We start from the raw sequence: 20,614 nt of genomic DNA on the forward strand, positions 1-20,614 counted from the left end.
GAATGTGTCTACAGTAAGGGACTTTGTAGATATTTTGGCCTCAAGAAGCATATGTTTTATTGCTGAATATGCAAAATGGGACAGAACGCGAGAATCGTACTTGAAGTGTCACTTTACCTTTGGTTAAAGGCTTCACCAGAATAATAAAACAAGACCTGTACCACATCAGTGTAGCAGAATGTGAGACAACAACAGTGAGAGATCATTTCAGTCACATTTCCCCGTTGACGATTTGGCATGCTTGACGAACGTTGAAAACCGGGGTGCGCAAATACTGTTACACGGCAGTCTCCCGTCCAAATCTCATCTCAGCACCATGATGAAATAATGCGTTCCCCACATTCCACACAGACAAACAAGTAATAGATCTACTTTGCTGTGGATTGTTACGGAAGCGTCCTAGTGCCACAGTCAGAATTTTGTTATCTCCTAATTAGGTGATACTATCTCCTAATTAGGACTTAATATTTCCTAATTAGGACTTAGGTATCTCCTAATTAGGACCTAATATCCCCTTATTAGGACTTAGATATCTCGTAATTAGGACCTAATATCTCCTAATTAGGACTTAGGTATCTCCTAATTAGGACATAGCGAACTCCTAATTAGGACTTAGATATCTCCTTATAAGGACTTAGGTATCTCCTAATAAGCGCTTAGGTATCTCCTAATAAGGACTTAGGTATCTCCTAATTAGGACTTAGGTATCTCCTAATTAGGACTTAATATCTCCTTATTAGAACATAGCAATCTCCTAATTAGAACTTAATATCTCCTAATTAGGACTTAGGTATCTCCTAATTAGGACCTAATATCTCCTAATTAGGACATAGCAAACTCCTAATGAGGACTTTGGTATCTCCTAATAAGGACTTAGGTATCTCCTAATTAGGACTTAGGTATCTCCTAATAAGGACTTAGGTATCTCCTAATTAGGACGTAGGTATCTCCTAATTAGGACTTAATATCTCCTAATTAGGACATAGCAATCTCCTAATTAGGACTTAATATCTCCTAATTAGGACTTAAGGATGTTATAAATATGTTTGAAAAATTCGACCAGTAGTCATTTACTTCTTCTGTTTGGGTTTAGCATCTTGGATGAAGTCATGGATGAAAGCATATCCATTTGTTTCATGTTGGGCTTGCAGTATTCAGAAAATTGTGTCTTGTTTGGCCCATTTAAATGGCATCATTATCAGCATGAAGACTTTGAAAAGGAAATATTAAGTCCTATTAAGGAGATACTATGTCCTAATTAGGAGATATTAAGTCCTAATTAGAAGATAGTATCACCTAATTAGGAGATTAATTAGCTAAAACCTAATTAGGAGATAAAAAATTCTGACTGTGGCACTAGAACGCTTCCGTAGATTGTATACCGCCTTTAGTAATATTCCAGCAATACCACACCTGGACTTTTTACATAACAAGTCTATCCCGCCGCCCTTATTTGCAGCAAAGCCAATTGCGCACGCACGCACGCACACACGCACACGGATTCATTTCGCATACGTGGCAACGCATTACACGAGACCAAGAGTGCAATGTTTTGAATATTAATCGGATATTCGTGTAAATATTATTTGTGGAGCATCATGTATATTGGATCGGAATAGATTTACACATGGGTACTGACAAAATCTGTAGGTCTGAGAAGCATGTGTCCTTTCTTGCTATATATTAGGATACTTTGTACATTATTTTGTGTTTTATGGACATATCGTGGCACGTTAGTGTGCATTACTTTGTTTGCAGATTCAGCTGCATCTGTTACACAAGGCCTTTAAGCCTAAACGAACTGTGTAATTGAATAGAACTTGGATCGGTCTAATACCAGTTGATGTGAAACTTAGGAGATAAACATACTGTGTTGGAAAATCAGAGGTATATAAAGACATTATAATAGCTCTAAATAAAACGTCCTATGTATGTGTGTTGATACAGTATTCGTCTGTTGACAAGCTCTGTCACATACCGATGTGGTTTTCACTCAATATACCATTGCGAGCATATGTTACCAGTTATTAGTCAGATCTTAATGTTGACAGATGATAAACACACTTAGGGTACATAAAAGAATAACAATATTATATATTTTCAAATGTATTAGTTTCACGTTTGTCCATTATTGAGGAACTGGACATCTATTATAACAAGGAGGGGCACACAAACTTGTTACATGTATTTTGGGGAGAAGTGGGCGTGGCTTATTAGTGTAACAGAACCCTGGGGTGGTATTGAAACCAATCCGACCGCCTCCCGTGCTCATAACAGATGAGTGAGTGAATTGGGTTTTACGCTGCTTATCAGCAATATCACTGCAGGGGACACCAGAAATGGGCTTCTCACATTGTACCCATGTGGGGAATCGAACCCGGGTCTTCAACGTGACGGGCGGACGCTTTAACCATTAGTCTGCTCCACCGCCCTCATAACAGATGCCCAATCCCTAAGGCCGGTGGAATCTCATAACATTCTTTTCATGGCAAGTAATAAGCCAATTTAACGTGAACGCAACATGATTCATCCTCCAAGTTACAGCAATGTCACTATGCATCCTTGCAGATCATGACAGGCACCGTGGCGTTGTTCATGACGAAGTCGCACACGTGGCCAATGGGAGTGCGTCTCTTGACACCTCGGCCACGTGAACCAATGACGATGAAACTGACACCACGAGACGCTGCCATCTCCACAATTGTTTGTCCGGGAGATATCCCGTTAGCAGTGATTACCTCCCCTTTGACCTGAAACAAAATACCCATATAATGAACCGTTTTGATCATAGCAACAATTGGCTGGGAAGAACATATAAAAGGGAGTCCCTCATCCAGCTCTAAATTAGGAGAGGGGACACAGAATGTCCGGGCACTCCAGATACGTCCCAAAGGCGACCAGAATAATGTAAGGGTGGGTCAAGGTTGAGTGTCATGGGATTAACACTACAGCGATACAAGCTGATACATTTAATCTAGTACGAACACACTTAAGTTAGCTCAAAATACGTCTCGGAATCTCGAAGTTCGATATAACAGGATCACACAGTACGTCGTCTTTTGAACGACTGAAGCTCACCTGGGTAGTCTCAATGCGCATTGTAAAACGATCTATTGTTTCTTGGATACGTTTGTGCTCATCCTCAATAATTCTCATGATGCCGTCTGGGTTCTTTTCTGGAACAAGCAAACCGGATTAATTAATGGGGCGTATCTTGGGGAACGTTTTGTCTTACCTCACATGTAAAACATAACTTTTAAAACAGTTGTGCATTCATTCTCACACATAGTGGACAACTGGAGTAAACCACGAACCCGGATTCCATATGCTCCTTACACCGAAGAGGCTTCGCCTAATGCATATTAACATTGACCTTACAGTCCGTTTGATTTCATTAGACACCAATGAATTGCTCACTAACACAAAATCTAATAATTACAGTAAAACCAAATTTTGCACAGTCACATGAAATCGACAGACCAACTCTGATGATTTGTCTTAAAGTTTTGGACACCTGAATAAAAAAGTTGTTTTACAAACGATCATTATTTTGTTGTCACTTTTCGCTATTTAACGCTTTTTAACGAGGGCGGTGGGTGTGGTCACTAGCTGGTAGAACAGCCAGGTAATCAACAAGTGTGTGCAGTGAAATTTCAATTTCACACGTGAAATTCGCACACCTGGCTGTCCAAAATTAGGCGACAAATCATCAGAGTTGATCTGTCGATTTCATGTGACTGTGCAAAATTTGGTAGCAGTTATAAGATTTTCTGTTAGTGAGCAATTCATCGGTGTCAAATGAAATCAAACGGACTGTACTTGAACGTGATGCACAGCGCACTTGGAGATAAACAATCGCTTTGCACCCGTTTTCACACTGTGATAAATGACAATCAATACGATAAAAGAAATTGTTTTAGGCCTTCGCAGGATACGGTTCGATTTAATAGGTCCTACTGAGAGTACATCAAATTGTATTTCTGTGATTGCACCACGGAGGGTGCACATAGAAAGATTTTACGGCACTTCCTCTTTGGGTGTTGCTCTCCATGAACTGACTGTGTGAGGCAAGGTTTGTTGGTTGGTTTGTTGCTTAAAGCCGCACTCAGCAATATTCCAGCTATATGGCGACGGTCTGTTAAAAAACGAGTCTGGACCAGACAATCCAGTGATCAACAGCATGTGCATCGATTTACGCAATTGGGATACGATGACATGTGTCAACAAGTCAGCGAGGTTAACCACCCGATGCCGTTAGTCGCCTCTTACGACAAGCATGGGTTACTTTAGACCAATTCTAACCCGGATTTTCACAAGTTTGAGCGAATGGCACAATGAAATACCTTCCTCTGCTATGGAGGACAACCTGTTGGCGATCTGTGGACAGACCAGGCCAATCACCTCATCTCCCTCCCTGTATAGGTTTGTCACGTACCCTGAAACACACAAACAATTTGGTAAACGCATTGTGAATTCCATTCTATACTTATTCGCGACATACACAGATTATATATGATACGTTTACATATTGTTTACCATCCCTAAATACAACATATTTCTAGATTCAAGTCCTACACTGTCAAAGAGGCATTATACAGACAGACCTGTTATCAAACCGGGAACACAACCTATCTGTCATGTACCAGGAAACACAAACCTGTCTGTCATCTACAAGGAAATACAACCTGTCTGTCACATAACAGGAAACACAACCTATCTGTCATCTACCAGGAAACACAACCTATCTGTCATGTACCAGGAAACACAAACCTGTCTGTCATCTACCAGGAAATACAAACTCTCTGTCATCTACCAGGAAATACAACCTATTTGTCATGTACCAGGAAATACAACCTATCTGTCATCTACCAGGAAACAAAAGCTATCTGTCATCTACCAGGAAATACCTGTCTGTCATCTACCAGGAAACACAACCTGTCTGACATCTACTAGGAAACACAACCTATCTATCATTAACCAGGAAACACAACCTATCTGTCATGTACCAGGAAACACAAACCTGTCTGTCATCTACAAGGAAATACAACCTGTCTGTCACATAACAGGAAACACAACCTATCTGTCATCTACCAGGAAACACAACCTATCTGTCATGTACCAGGAAACACAAACCTGTCTGTCATCTACCAGGAAATACAAACTCTCTGTCATCTACCAGGAAATACAACCTATTTGTCATGTACCAGGAAATACAACCTATCTGTCATCTACCAGGAAACAAAAGCTATCTGTCATCTACCAGGAAATACCTGTCTGTCATCTACCAGGAAACACAACCTGTCTGACATCTACTAGGAAACACAACCTATCTATCATTAACCAGGAAACAAAACCTATCTGTCATTTACCAGGAAACACAACCTGTGTCATTTACCAGGAAACATAGCTTGTGTCATTTAACAGGGAACTCAACCTGTGTCATTTACCAGGAAACACAACCTGTGTTATTTACCAGGAAACATAACCTGTGTCATTTACCAGGAAACACAACCTGTGTCATTTACCAGGAAACACAACCTATCTGTCATCTCCCAGGAACTACAACGCGCCACCTATGCCCCAGACTGGCATCGGCATCATGACGGGCGAACATATTTTCTTTCCTTGAGGGAGTTCCAAATAATCAGTAAAACATATGGTGTAATCTGCACTCTGAACACGACACAGTTACTTCAGCCCTAGTATGGGAACTATCATCGATACCATCACTCCCATACATGATGCTTTAAGTCAGGAGGGAATCAGATTGCAGGCGACACTATGCCATATTATTTCTGTCTGTACTCCGCAACAATTCAGTTATATCCCGGCAGCAACATTATTGTCATATTATTTCTGTCTGTACTCAGCAACAATTCAGTTATATCCCGGCGGCAACATTATTGTCATATTATTTATGTTTGTACTCAGCAACAATTCAGTTATATCCCGGCAGCAACATTATTGTCATATCATTTCTGTCTGTACTCAGCAATAATTCAGTTACATCGTGGTGGCAACATTATTGCCATATTATTTCTGTCTGTACTCCGCAATAATTCAGTTACATCGCGGCAGCAACATTATTGTCATATTATTTCTGTCTGTACTCAGCAACAATTCAGTTTTATCATCCAAAACTGTGTTCCACAGGAGATATCGCTTGTGTGAGATCAAACGATATATCCTAGGAGATATCGTTTTGACAGTAGATTTTGTACAATGCCCAGACAATGATATGACGTCATGTACTTGATGACGTCACAATGATATAACATCGCTGCACTGCAAGTCTATTGGCAGTACCGTGTTCAGATATGTACATGTTTCATTGAAAATTAATCAAGAGTGATTTTGGATGATAAATAGAATCTCACCCTCGTATCTTTTGATATCAAATATATCAACACTCGTTGATAAAAGTTAAAATATCCTTGGCAAGCCTCGGATATTTGTAACTTTATCAACTCGTGTTGATATAATTGATATCAGAAGACACTTGGGTGAGATTATCTCTATATATTCCGGCGGCAACATTACAGTGATATCATGGCTGTCTGTACTCAGCAACAATTCAGTTATATCCCAGCAGCAACATTATAGTGATATCATAGCTGTCTGTACTCAGCAACAATTCAGTTTTATCCCGGCAGCAACATTACAGTGATATCACGGCTGTCTGTACTCAGCAACATTTCAGATATATCCTGGCAGCAACATTACAGTGATATCATGGCTGTCTGTACTCAGCAACAATTCAGTTATATCCCCAGCGGCAACATTACAGTCATATCATGGCTGTCTGTACTCAGCAACAATTCAGTTATATCCCGCTGCCATATCATGGCTGGCAACAATTCAGTTATATCCCGACTGCAACATTACAGTGATATCATGACTGTCAGCACTCAGCAACAATTCAGTAATAAACCGTCAGCAACATTACAGTCATATTATGACTGTCTGTACTCAGCAACAATTCAGTTATATCCCGGCAGCAACATTACAGTGATATCATGGCTGTCTGTAATAAGCAACAATTCAGTTATATCCCGGCAGCAACATTACAGTGATATCAAGGCTGTCTGTAATCAGCAACAATTCAGTTATATCCTCGCCGCAACATTACAGTGATATCATGGCTGTCTGTACTCAGCAACAATTCAGTTATATCCCGGCAGCAACATTATAGTGATATCATAGCTGTCTGTACTCAGCAACAATTCAGTTATATCCCGGCAGCAACATTACAGTGATATCACGGCTGTCTGTACTCAGCAACATTTCAGATATATCCTGGCAGCAACATTACAGTGATATCATGGCTGTCTGTACTCAGCAACAATTCAGTTATATACCCAGCGGCAACATTACAGTCATATCATGGCTGTCTGTACTCAGCAACAATTCAGTTATATCCCCGCTGCAACAATACAGTCATATCATGGCTGTCCGTAATCAGCAACAATTCAGTTATATCCCGGCGGCAACATTACAGTGATATCATGACTGTCTGCACTCAGCAACAATTCAGTTATAAACCGTCAGCAACATTACAGTCATATTATGACTGTCTGTACTCAGCAACAATTCAGTTATATCCCGGCGGCAACATTACAGTCATATCATGGCTGTCTGTAATCAGCAACAATTCAGTTATATCCCGGCTGCAACATTACAGTGATATCATGGCTGTCTGTACTCAGCAACAATTCAGTTATATCCCGGCAGCAACATTACAGTGATATCATGGCTGTCTGTAATCAGCAACAATTCAGTTATATCCCCGCTGCAACATTACAGTGATATCATGGCTGTCTGTACTCAGCAACAATTCAGTTATATCCCCGCAGCAACATTACAGTCATATCATGGCTGTCTGTACTCAGCAACAATTCAGTTATATCCCAGCGGCAACATTACAGTGATATCATGGCTGTCTGTACTCAGCAACAATTCAGTTATATCCCCGCTGCAACATTACAGTGATATCATGGCTGTCTGTACTCAGCAACAATTCAGTTATATCCCGGCTGCAACATTACAGTGATATCATGGCTGTCTGTACTCAGCAACAATTCAGTTATATCCCCGCGGCAACATTACAGTGATATCATGGCTGTCTGTACTCAGCAACAATTCAGTTATATCCCAGCAGCAACATTACAGTGATATCATGGCTGTCTGTACTCAGCAACAATTCAGTTATATCCCCGCTGCAACATTACAGTGATATCATGGCTGTCTGTACTCAGCAACAATTCAGTTATATCCCCGCTGCAACATTACAGTGATATCATGGCTGTCTGTAATCAGCAACAATTCAGTTATATCCCGGCGGCAACATTACAGTGATATCATGACTGTCTGCACTCAGCAGCAATTCACTTATAAACCGTCAGCAACATTACAGTCATATTATGACTGTCTGTACTCAGCAACAATTCAGTTACATCCCAGCGGCAACATTACAGTCATATTATGGCTGTCTGTACTCAGCAACAATTCAGTTATATCCCGGCGGCAACATTACAGTGATATCATGGCTGTCTGTAATCAGCAACAATTCAGTTATATCCCGGCAGCAACATTACAGTGATATCATGGCTGTCTGTAATCAGCAACAATTCAGTTATATCCCCGCTGCAACATTACAGTGATATCATGGCTGTCTGTAATCAGCAACAATTCAGTTATATCCCAGCAGCAACATTACAGTGATATCATGGCTGTCTGTACTCAGCAACAATTCAGTAATATCCCGGCAGCAACATTACATTGATATCATGGCTGTCTGTTATCAGCAACAATTCAGTTATATCCCGGCTGCAACATTACAGTGATATCATGGCTGTCTGTACTCAGCAACAATTCAGTTATATCCCCGCGGCAACATTACAGTGATATCATGGCGGTCTGTACTCAGCAACAACTCAGTTATATACCCAGCAGCAACATTACAGTGATATCATGGCTGTCTGTACTCAGCAACAATTCAGTTATGTCCCCGCTGCAACATTACAGTGATATCATGGCTGTCTGTAATCAGCAACAATTCAGTTATATCCCCGCTGCAACAATACAGTCATATCATAACTGTCTCTACTCAGCAACAATTCAGTTATATCCAGGCAGCAACATTACATTGATATCATGGCTGTCTGTAATCAGCAACAATTCAGCTTTATCCCGGCAGCAACATTACAGTGATATCATGGCTGTCTGTACTGAGCAACAATTCAGTTATATCCCCGCGGTAACATTACAATGATATCATGGCTGTCTGTACTCAGCAACAATTCAGTTATATCCCCTGCGGCAACCTTATGATGATATCATGGCTGTCTGTACTCAGCAACAATTCAGTTATATCCCAGCAGCAACATTACAGTGATATCATGGCTGTCTGTACTCAGCAACAATTCAGTTATATCCCAGCAGCAACATTACAGTGATATCATGGCTGTCTGTACTCAGCAACAATTCTGTTATATCCCCGCTGCAACATTACAGTGATATCATGGCTGTCTGTACTCAGCAACAATTCAGTTATATCCCGACAGCAACATTACAGTGATATCATGGCTGTCTGTACTCAGCAACAATTCAGATATATCCTGGCAGCAACATTACAGTGATATCATGGCTGTCTGTACTCAGCAACTTTTCAGTTATATCCCGGCAGCAACATTACAGTGATATCATGGCTGGCTGTAATCAGCAACAATTCAGTTATATCCCGGCAGCAACATTACAGTGACATCATGACTGTCTGTACTCAGCAACAATTCAGTTATATCCCGGCAGCAACATTACAGTCATATTATGACTGTCTGTACTCAGCAACAATTCAGTTATATCCCGGCGGCAACATTACAGTGATATCATGGCTGTCTGTACTCAGCCAAGTCAATACATTGATTACACAACAGTCTCGTTTCCTGCTGACTGGGTTTCGTCTTATTACGCAACTTCGTATAAAAACCAGTCCAGAATTTTGAGACCAATTCATTCAACTGGATACATAAATATTAATCATTATTATTTGATACATCTGAGCACTAGTATATTGCAGCACTACGCTCCTTCTAATCCTTGCAAACACGTCGTGCAGCGTGCTCTGTCGTACAGCGAGCTCTGACAAACGGAAATCTGGAAATCGTGGAAATCTCAAAACGAGGCTCTGCCGCTAGAAAAGTTTGGCGGTCTGGTACGGACTTGATATTATATCAATAAAATTGTGCAGTATAAAACCGCATTGAATAAGCGCAAAAAACACATAACAGGTGTAACCAGTGAGCCAGATGAATTGTGAATCATTTTACGACCTCATCAAACAGGGGCAGTCAGTGACGTCTTAGTTAAGGTCATGCTGCCTAAACCTCGACAGAAAATATAGAAATACGATGTTATTAAAGATTAAAATTAAAACTTACTTGTAAATACCATTTTCTTATGAAACAAGGAATGGAATTCAGTGTAACCATAGTTGTTTGTGGTGTGTCTTTTCACTTTCACACGAGAAAATACGGATCGGCTGAAAAGAAGGTCATTGTCTGAATAGGTTAATGAGACTCATGTTTCGGTTTGACAATTCAGTTATATCCCGGCTGCAACATTACAGTGATATCATGGCTGTCTGTACTCAGTTACAATTCAGTTATATCCCGGCAGCAACATTACAGTGATATCATGGCTGTCTGTACTCAGCAGCAATTCAGTTATATCCCGGCAGCAACATTACAGTGATATCATGGCTGTCTGTAATCAGCAACAATTCAGTTATATCCCGACAGCAACATTACAGTGATATTATAGCTGTCTGTACTCAGCAACAATTCAGTTATATCCAGGCAGCAACATTACAGTGATATCATGGCTGTCTGTACTCAGCAACAATTCAGTTATATCCCGGCAGCAACATTACAGTGATATCATGGCTGTCTGTACTCAGCAACAATTCAGATATATCCCGGCAGCAACATTACAGTGATATCATGGCTGTCTGTACTCAGCAACAATTCAGTTATATCCCGGCAGCAACATTACAGTGATATCATGGCTGTCTGTAATCAGCAACAATTCAGTTATATCCCCGCTGCAACATTACAGTGATATCATGGCTGTCTGTACTCAGCAACAATTCAGTTATATCGCCGCTGCAACATTACAGTGATATCATGGCTGTCTGTACTCAGCAACAATTCAGTTATATCCCCGCTGCAACATTATAGTGATATCATGGCTGTCTGTACTCAGCAACAATTCAGTTATATCCCCGCTGCAACATTACAGTCATATCATGGCTGTCTGTACTCAGCAACAATTCAGTTATATCCCCGCTGCAACATTACAGTGATATCATGGCTGTCTGTACTCAGCAACAATTCAGTTATATCCCCGCTGCAACATTACAGTGATATCATGGCTGTCTGTACTCAGCAACAATTCAGTTATATCCCCGCTGCAACATTACAGTGATATCATGGCTGTCTGTACTCAGCAACAATTCAGTAATATTCGGCGAACTGTACTCGGCAATTGTATAGTGGTCAAAAAGGTTTTCCCATGTATAGTGCGATGGTTTAAAGTCTCAAATTGAAATGTATCATTGTACCAAGAATATTATCATGAAAATGCTTTTCGCCAGCTGCAATAACTATAATTTAATGTGTCAGTCAATATTACATTCACATCACAGTTCTCAATCAGTCAGTATGGACAATGATTCCCGTCATTAATGTAACAGGCTGTTACAGTTTTCAACACGTGAAGTTTAATTAAATAAAATTAAAAACATTTCTCGCACGTACCAGAATAATGAGTATTGTTATCAGCTCTGCCGAGTAAAGTCTTCAATATCTTGCACCAGCGTTGGTCTGATAATAAACTCTGAGGCAACGTTATTGTGGCAGTGTGACGCAACTAAGCAGTGGTCGTTCGAATTGCACGAAATATACAAGGCTTATTCGAGAAATGTGGCGAGCAATGTTAACTCTAAAAGGCCAGACAACCAGATGTTTATAATTTCATCTCAATGCAAAAGCCAAGCTGTAACAAGTCCGACAAACCACGCCTCGGGGAAAACGATGGATCTGTCTTTTACCTCGCAGTGTGACGTTGCTCGCTGATAAAACATCAAAAGAAACATGTTTTGGCAAGGTTTTCAGCAAAACAATCAAGTTATAGACCGTCCACATAGTGACCTGTCATAGGAGCGACCAAACGTGAAGTACAATGGATTCGAACCACGCACCACCCACACAGGTTTCAGCAAGCAATCCTTCCTGCCCGTATCTTGGGGGAACTTGAATGCCGAGACGAGATTTGAACGTTCAGCCATGTGCATCAATGTCACATATTCGCTTCTGAACGTGTAAACAAGTCATGCTTATGCACCTTTTGTGGAGTGGCTCATTTGCATGTGCCAGGTGCGCTGTTCTTGATTGTTGCCATGCCGTGAAACATTTATTTTTTCATGTAATAACAAGGAAACGAAATAATGAAATAAACGAAGCGTGATAGCTGGACTATTTGTTAAATATAAATTGAATTTCCTCTCTTTCAAAACGAATACTTGTGGTGCAGGGTTTCGGTTTATGAATTTTGTTAGATTGAGTGAAAAAAGGCAGTCAATTCACATTTCTGAAATTTTGAGTCGGTAGATCATGACTTTCACAAGGCCGTATTACCATATGAAATTAATTATTCTGAGAGCCGCGCAACAGAAAAGAACTTCTTCTGCAACGTTGAGAGACGTTGTCGTGGTTGTCGTAAAGAATATAGCTTCCGGGTTTGATACATACAGTTAACAAACGGTAAATAAACGGAGATTGAAAATGTAAGGTCAAATCAAATGAAATGTTTCAAATCTACAAATCTATGTGCGCTCGACATTAAAGTAAGATTAATTCACAGTGAGCTTGCAGTTGAGCTTGCAGTTGATTGGCAGTGGTAAAGGGGCGGTGGGGTACCTTGGTTAAAGCGTTGGCTCGTCACGCCGAAGACCCGGGTTCGATTCCCCACATGGGCACATGTTAAGCTCATTTCTGGCATATTGCGCTCTAAAACTAAATCATCTCGGCGGCATGGTAAAGGCATACATAATTTATAAAACAATCACAGGCCGAGAGCTGTCGACTGCAAGCTGGTTAAACGATATTCAGATACATGTATAAGGTTTTTGATCGATGGAGAATTACCGCATAAATATGCATAGTCCCCTTTCGTCAAATGAAGTCCTTGGTTGTGGGAGTCATTTCAAAGAGTCAAGATATCCTAAGATGCTCTATGAATAATTAAGGTTTTGTCAAGCAAACCAATGGCTGACAGTCAAACACCTACCGCCGTCGCGTATGTTGACGTGCAGCCCTCGAGGACGGACATCCTACATGTGGGTATTCCTACAGACATAGTAATTATTGGGACATAAATCCGTCTCACCCCTCTAACCGTAACCACCATCCTGTCCCTCCTCCACTTCCCCAATTCCTGGTCCAGACAATTAGTTTGTTTACTTATACATACACTATGCGTGCAAGAACCACATGTGCACATGAAGATTGCCAATTTCAGGAGTTTTTATCGATTTGTGTCTGTTATGCTCGCATCTTCTGACAGACCTAATCGCTTGTACCGGGACGAACATATGCATGCAAAACTCCTTGCTGCAGGCGGATATAATCGACGTGGCATTTGATATGAGTACATGTCCTGAATGAACAAGCGAAGCACAGTGGCTCGTTTATGGCATATATACTCACCCACGAACGCACGTACGCACATTCGCACGCGTAGGTGTACTAGATTATTTATTATCATATATGCATGAACATGCACACATACACGAATGTAGGTGTGCAGATGCACAAACCAGACCTGTTATTTCCAGCCTAGCTAAATTATGCGTGTTTTATTCACAAGTTTCCTGGAATATTTTGTAAACCCAGCCCGGGGTTCCTGAGAACAGATGTGACACTGAACGTGCACATCTCACAATGCCGTTGTGACTATAGTTTGGCATGAAATGCACGTGGACCCGGTTTTTTTGTAAATATCTCTTCATCCAATGACCAAATCGATCTCAAACTGTGCAAGTGGATGTTTTGTCAGACAACCTAATCACATTGTAAATCAAAGATTTTATGCATTTGTATTAAAGAATCTGTCTATGTTACTGTCAACAAAATAAACAGCAGAACGCAGACGGCTTGCAGAGGGAGGGAGCCAATGACCTGTAACAGCGGCAGTTTTGGGTCATAAAGGTCAACGTTCGTCAATGTAGGTCAGCTATGCTGATGACCCTGATGTCAAAAGAATCTAACTTTGGATGCATGAAACTAGCATGAACATGTAAAACTTTTATTAACGAAGACAATATAATATAAATACGGGCTATAAATCGCCAACAACTGAAGGTAGATGACCATACTAGGAACCATGCGGACTTACATTACTTTTGCTACCTGCATGGACCCTAGTTGGATGTACACTATCCCTTCAGCAGCTGGCGATTGTAGGACAAGTTTAGCCAAAATTTAAATGAACAAATATACTACGTTTAAAAATCGGGTAAGCAAAAAGTGAACTGTGAAAGTTTTGGGACTTACGTACCCTTGTGGCATTACAGACGCGAGACTGTGACATTACAGATGCGAGACTGTGTCATTACAGACGCGAGACTGTGTCATTACAGACGCGAGACTGTGACATTACAGACGCGAGACTGTGTCATTACAGACGCGAGACTGTGACATTACAGACGCGAGACTGTGACATTACAAACGCGAGACTGTGTCATTACAGACGCGAGACTGTGTCATTACAGACGCGAGACTGTGACATTACAGACGCGAGACTGTGACATTACAGACGCGAGACTGTGACATTACAGACGCTAGACTGTGACATTACAGACGCGAGACTGTGACATTACAGACGCGAGACTGTGACATTACAGACGCGAGACTGTGACATTACAGACGCGAGACTGTGACATTACAGACGCGAGACTGTGACATTACAAACGCGACTGTGACTGTGACATTACAGACGCGAGACTGTGACATTACAGACGCGAGACTGTGACATTACAGACGCGACTTGGGACTGTGACGCGCGAGACTGTGTCATTACATTACAGACGCGAGACTGTGTCATTACAGACGCGAGACTGTGTCATTACAGACGCGAGACTGTGACATTACAGACGCTAGACTGTGACATTACAGACGCGAGACTGTGACATTACAGACGCGAGACTGTGACATTACAGACGCGAGACTGTGACATTACAGACGCGAGACTGTGACATTACAGACGCGAGACTGTGACACTACAAACGCGAGACTGTGTCATTACAAACGCGAGACTGTGACATTACAGACGCAGGACTGTGTCATTACAGACGCGAGACTGTGACATTACAGATGCGAGACTGTGTCATTACAGACGCGAGAGACTGTGTCATTATAGACGCGAGACTGTACAGACGCTAGACTGAGACTGTGACATTACAGACGCGAGACTGTGACTATTACTGACGCGATTACAGACGCGAGACTGTGACATTACAGACTCGAGACTGTGTCCATCTTGACACAAGAGCACTTTATTGGACCACAGTGACATAAACGAGACCAATCTTGGGTTAACATGGTATAATCAGAATTAGTCTCCGTGCAAGATGACACAAGCGAGGCTAATGCTTCATACACATTGACGCAAGCCAGACTAAGCACGGCTTAACATGACATTATTGGAATTAGTATCTGTGCAAGATGACAAGCGAGGATAATGCAAGATCCACATTGACGCAAGCGAAACAAAGTACGGGTCACCATGATATATAACTTAAATTAAAATTTATGAAACTGTCATGATGCCTTGCAAACCACACACATGAATGAGTCCTAACCACGAAACATCCACACAACCCGTGTCATATTGTAACAGCATAACCTGCAAGTACTGAGAACAATTAACCGACAAGCAACAGATCATCAGTGAAATAACTCCTCGCATCAACTCCCGCATTGATCGTCAGCTGGTCGTTACTGACAACAGAAAAGTACATACAACTGATACTCACAGTCAAACGCACGTTCGGAGTGCACACTGCCGTCCACGGCAATTAACACCGTCTTGTGTCCACTCATTGTATGCCCCAGGTGTCGGACCGTCCGAGACTCACAGCCAGGAATCAACACACAGATGCAAGGAAATCAGACCTTATGTCCTTGACCTTCAGAGACCTTGTGAAGGTTGAAGGTTGTGTGGACGTTAGAGCGGAAACTGATGATAGTGATATATTTGTGTGGCATACTGTCTCGGGAAGCTGTGAGGTTACGGTAGATGGTTCTGGAAAGTAATTATGTCGACATTGACCACACAGGTGTCCCCGGCCTGCGTTCTGCTGCTGGAAGCAGTTGCGTGACTGTCGTCGTATTTCTGGTGCAGTAGCTGGATCCAGTTTATCAGGTTAATCGAAAGACATTTACTACAACCACTGCAGGGTAGGACGAAATAACCCGGCTGCTGCCATTATGTTGTAATCACTCATGGTTTTGTATTGGTCACAGTGACCTCTTGAAATGACCAGGCGTGTAAGAATAAACGTGAGAGATTTCAAACATTTTAATATATTTATTGCATGCAAACAGTGCCCTCTCAAAGTATTCTGTCCAACTTGTGAGCCGATAGTGTAATGGTATTTTTCTAGATGAATTTATTATTTACTTGTTTTACTGAATTTCAATATTTTATTGATTTAATCGTATACCCAAGATAAGGCGATCTCCCTGACAGTCGCCTGTGTTATAGGAGCCCCCGTTTCCACCATCCATGGGTCACTATTGTGTCTGAACTCAGGCCAGCAGTGTATGACAGCTGTATGTCTGAATCAATCAATCCAGCAATGATAAGAGGATCGATCTCAGTGATAATTGTAAATGGAGAGTGGTGATTCACAAATAGCCAGATAATGCATTTTCACTGGGCTCCATAAGCTTGCAGAACTTCAGCCCCGGGGACTTGTATAGTGAAAAGTTATATATGCATTGAAAGTATGTGTAGACTGACTGACTGACTGACTGAGTTTGGTTTTACGCCGCTTTTAGCAATATCCCAGCAACATCACGGCGGGGGACACCAGAAATGGGCTTCACACATTGTGCCCATGTGGTGAAAGTATGTGTAGACAGGCTGCACCCGCATATATGCTCGTGAATGTAGAGATGTTGAACAATAACTCAATTATTTCCCCACCGCAAGCACTTTCAGGAATACACGATATATCTCAGCTTGGCCTCATACTTAACAAACATTGCAGAGTAACCAAATACGGAACAAAACCCTTTCGATAATCATGAACAGTGACGGCAATGTCAAAGCCCAGTCTCCGATTCCAGCTACACCATAGCAGAAGGATAGCTGACACATAGTGATGATAATAGGTGTCCGATGAAGAGTATCCTGCGTCAGCGGTTGCACAGTCACAAACACACGCAAAGACAAGTTAATTGTTCATCTGAAAACAACACAGGAACACAGGATACAAGTCAAAAATGGAACCCCATCAAATCAGGAAATGTCCAAATGACTAATTTATTTTTAAAGCTTTACTAAGGCCTCTCTTGAATGTTGTAAATCTCATGTAAAAAGTCCGAGAAATAGAGAACAATCCTCATTAATGCACACCCCACCCCAATAACCGCCAAATGTGACGCCAAAGGGTTTTAAAGGGGAACAGAGTATAAATCATCCCAGATGTCATACAAGCCCGTGGATCATGTTACAAGTATGCATTCCTGCCGCCAATTTGATTAAAATTTTATAAAAATGGCTTAATATCGATTTTTAAATATGAATATCAGGAAAACGGAAACAACGGAAGCTATAACTACAATTGATAACTTCACGGGATGTCAGTAGAAAGAGTTTATTACAATTTTATGTATTTTGAAACCTGGGAAGATCCGGGTTAGAGTTTGTGTTGAGCAACCCAGGCCTGTCGTAAGAGGCGACTAACGGGATTACGAGGTCATGCTCGCTGGCTTTGTTGATGTATCATTGTATCCCAATTGCGTAGATCGTTGATCATAATGTCAATCACTGGATTGTCTGGTCCAGACTCGATGTCATACAAGCTGCCGTCATACGCCTGGTATATGTCGACGTAAAACAACAAAAAACAATTATGTGTTTTGACATCTTTTTGATACCGTGAGCGTTGTCGGAGACATTTTCCCATTTATTGGTCTTCTATTGAATGTGTTAGATACGCAGAATACCTACAGTGGAACCCTTAAAGTCCGGACTCTGATAATCCTCATGGTTTCACGAAGAACAGTTCCGTCCAAGTCCGTTTCCTTGAATACAAACAAATACACCATAAACTATTCTTGAGAAAGGCTAGTGCGTGAGGCAAAAAAGTAGTCTGATTAAATGTGTATCCCAGCAATGAAGTCGAACAGCCTGTAGACGGGTGTCAGTCTTACAGTGAACGAGCCTCTGCAATACCGCCACAAAACCCTAGTAGAGTGGACTTTACACATTCAGGTCGTAAAGATGATATATCCAAAGATATTTTAGTCGTTTTGAGAAGATTAATTTGTCAATTGATATAATACATATTTCTGTCATTAATCAGAGACCATATAATAGAATATTATATGATCTCTGCATTAAGTCTTTCATTTATTAATAAAACTGATAATGAATCAAAGAGGTGAAAAGCACTCGGTCGTGGTTTTGGTTATCGATCGTACTAAGATACCTGTAACCTGATCAGGGCCTCGTCATGTTGCGACCGCTCCCTGACATACGGTATTTGTATCAGCTGCGAGGGCCTCTCGAGCGTGACAGGTGACCGCAGCTTAACCCCATAACCCATGAGGTCAAGGCCTATATTGTGGACTGTGTTTTGCACATATTATATACGCGACATCTTCAATCAAACATATCTTTTTGTGAAAAAGGTCGTGTCACGCGTCCTAATAAGCATTGTAAATGAGGTAGCGATTAAATTACAATATACATTATATAAATTATACACAACTAATATGAGAAGTTATAATATTGTTTCAAATTGCCAAATTAATATAACAGGGTAGCTGATGTGACAATAATTGCACATACTTCTCAGAAGTAGGGATATATTCTATATTTAATGGACATTGTTTCAAAAAGTCCCGACGTATCACAAAATTGAAATGATGATATTAATTGAGGTTTTCTGATAGAAATATCGACATAAAAGTTACAGTATTTGCTGAAAATGTCAAAGGGACAGATAAATATGTGTGTCGTGGAAGCCTTGCTTTAAAACAATAACATAAATGACAATATAAATCGCTTTATTAATCTTGTAGCAATGTACTGAAATAATATCTTAAAGAAATGCAGCTTCAAGATTGCATGTTTCGGCGAATATTTTAAACTTTATATGACAAATTCCTTGAAATAGAAAAGTATAAGGTTACACCAGGGTATAACACCTTCTGCCCATGAACAGCAAGGAATGGCAAATCAATTTCCGACATATTTGAACCCATATTTATGCTTCCATTATTAAAAAAACAACGGCCTAGTCAAATGAATACATATGTACTTCAGAGCATATTAATGAGCGGCGCACAAGGACACACACAAGTAATTTGATGGAACAGACACACACACACAGGTGTACGCTACCAAAGCGCTTACAGAACAGTGACATGACATTGAACGCATTTACAAAGAAGGCACTGAGTGGTGTTGAAAATACATTGAGGGGATGGAGGCGACACTCCTGGGGGATTGAGATGGTATAAACCTACAATGGGTGCACTTGTATTAGTGTCCGGGCAAATGATACACTGGGGATGTGGTGGGAGGGGGTGGAGGGGGCAGATTGGGGAATGGCCGTGGGAAGGGAGGGGTTGGTGGAATGCATTTTAGAAAGGACTGTTTGAGTTCGGGCCTTGCCGTATTGTTTTACAGGAAGACCTACATACCAAATAAGAGCAGACTGAGATAAATGTAGGGGGCAGTTCTTCATCAGCGCAATTTTGAACTGAGACAAACTTCTGGAATCAAAGTTCTTGAGACTGAACGAGTAGCGTTTAATTTTCGGCGGATTCCCCAGAGAAAACGTAATGTACTGGAGGACCTGTTATCGGACTTGCAGTTATGAAGGAAAAGAGAGGTATTGATGTTGACAATAATGAACCAAATAGTACCAACACTCACCATGTAGGGTACAACAACTGAAAACACCGAAGAATCACTGAAAGTCAGTATACTGGATATTGCTGGAATACTTTGCTTTTGTGAGTTCTTAGTTTTCTCCTCTTTTATTCTTCGTTTTGCACGAACACAGTTTTTGCCGTTTGACGAGCGGCGTGCGTGTAGCTGTTGAAGATGGATCAGTTCTTGTTTTCACACGATATCCCATGAACAAAAGCATAATATCACCGCAGTTGTACTGATGGATCATGTCCTTGAAACTGCGACAGTCCAAATTCTGACATAGTTGACAGGCGGGGTTGGCAGCTGTTCTCGTAGTCTGATGTTGGTGGCAGTTTCACTTTCGTTGTGTTGTGGACCCAGGATGGATGGATACCGACAGAGATCT

The 20,614-nt window shown here is 41.1% G+C and overlaps 1 protein-coding gene across 2 annotated transcripts; it reads right to left on the minus strand.

Moving 5' to 3' along the window:
• Positions 1 to 2,093: 2,093 nt before the first annotated feature.
• Positions 2,094 to 16,301, minus strand: LOC124252977 (universal stress protein YxiE-like). 2 transcript variants are annotated; one of them, XM_046686689.1, is made up of 5 exons: positions 16,091 to 16,301; positions 4,344 to 4,436; positions 3,079 to 3,176; positions 2,549 to 2,750; positions 2,094 to 2,497 (listed from the first exon to the last, which is right to left on the minus strand). In XM_046686689.1, the coding sequence occupies exons 1-4, from the start codon at positions 16,155 to 16,157 to the stop codon at positions 2,553 to 2,555; spliced, it is 456 nt and encodes a 151-aa protein (XP_046542645.1). In that variant the 5' UTR covers positions 16,158 to 16,301; the 3' UTR covers positions 2,094 to 2,497; positions 2,549 to 2,552. The 2 variants fall into 2 exon arrangements, with proteins under 2 accessions (XP_046542645.1, XP_046542644.1); XM_046686688.1 differs by having other exon boundaries at positions 2,094 to 2,750; positions 16,091 to 16,294.
• Between the last annotated feature and the right edge of the window lie 4,313 nt (positions 16,302 to 20,614).

Source organism: Haliotis rubra, unplaced genomic scaffold (genome assembly GCF_003918875.1).
Source record: "Haliotis rubra isolate DU_JTF1 unplaced genomic scaffold, ASM391887v1 Scf53, whole genome shotgun sequence".
Classification (NCBI taxonomy): Eukaryota; Metazoa; Mollusca; class Gastropoda; order Lepetellida; family Haliotidae; genus Haliotis; species Haliotis rubra.

Bases quoted from the DNA above. Each gene is read 5' to 3' on its own strand.
- LOC124252977 (XM_046686689.1), bottom strand. From the start codon at position 16,157: ATGAGTGGACACAAGACGGTGTTAATTGCCGTGGACGGCAGTGTGCAC. The intron at 4,437-16,090 runs GTGAGTATCAGT...TGTGTGTTTCAG, and splicing joins CTCCGAACGTGCGTTTGACT to GGTACGTGACAAACCTATAC. The intron at 3,177-4,343 runs GTATTTCATTGT...TGCTTGTTCCAG, and splicing joins GTCCTCCATAGCAGAGGAAG to AAAAGAACCCAGACGGCATC.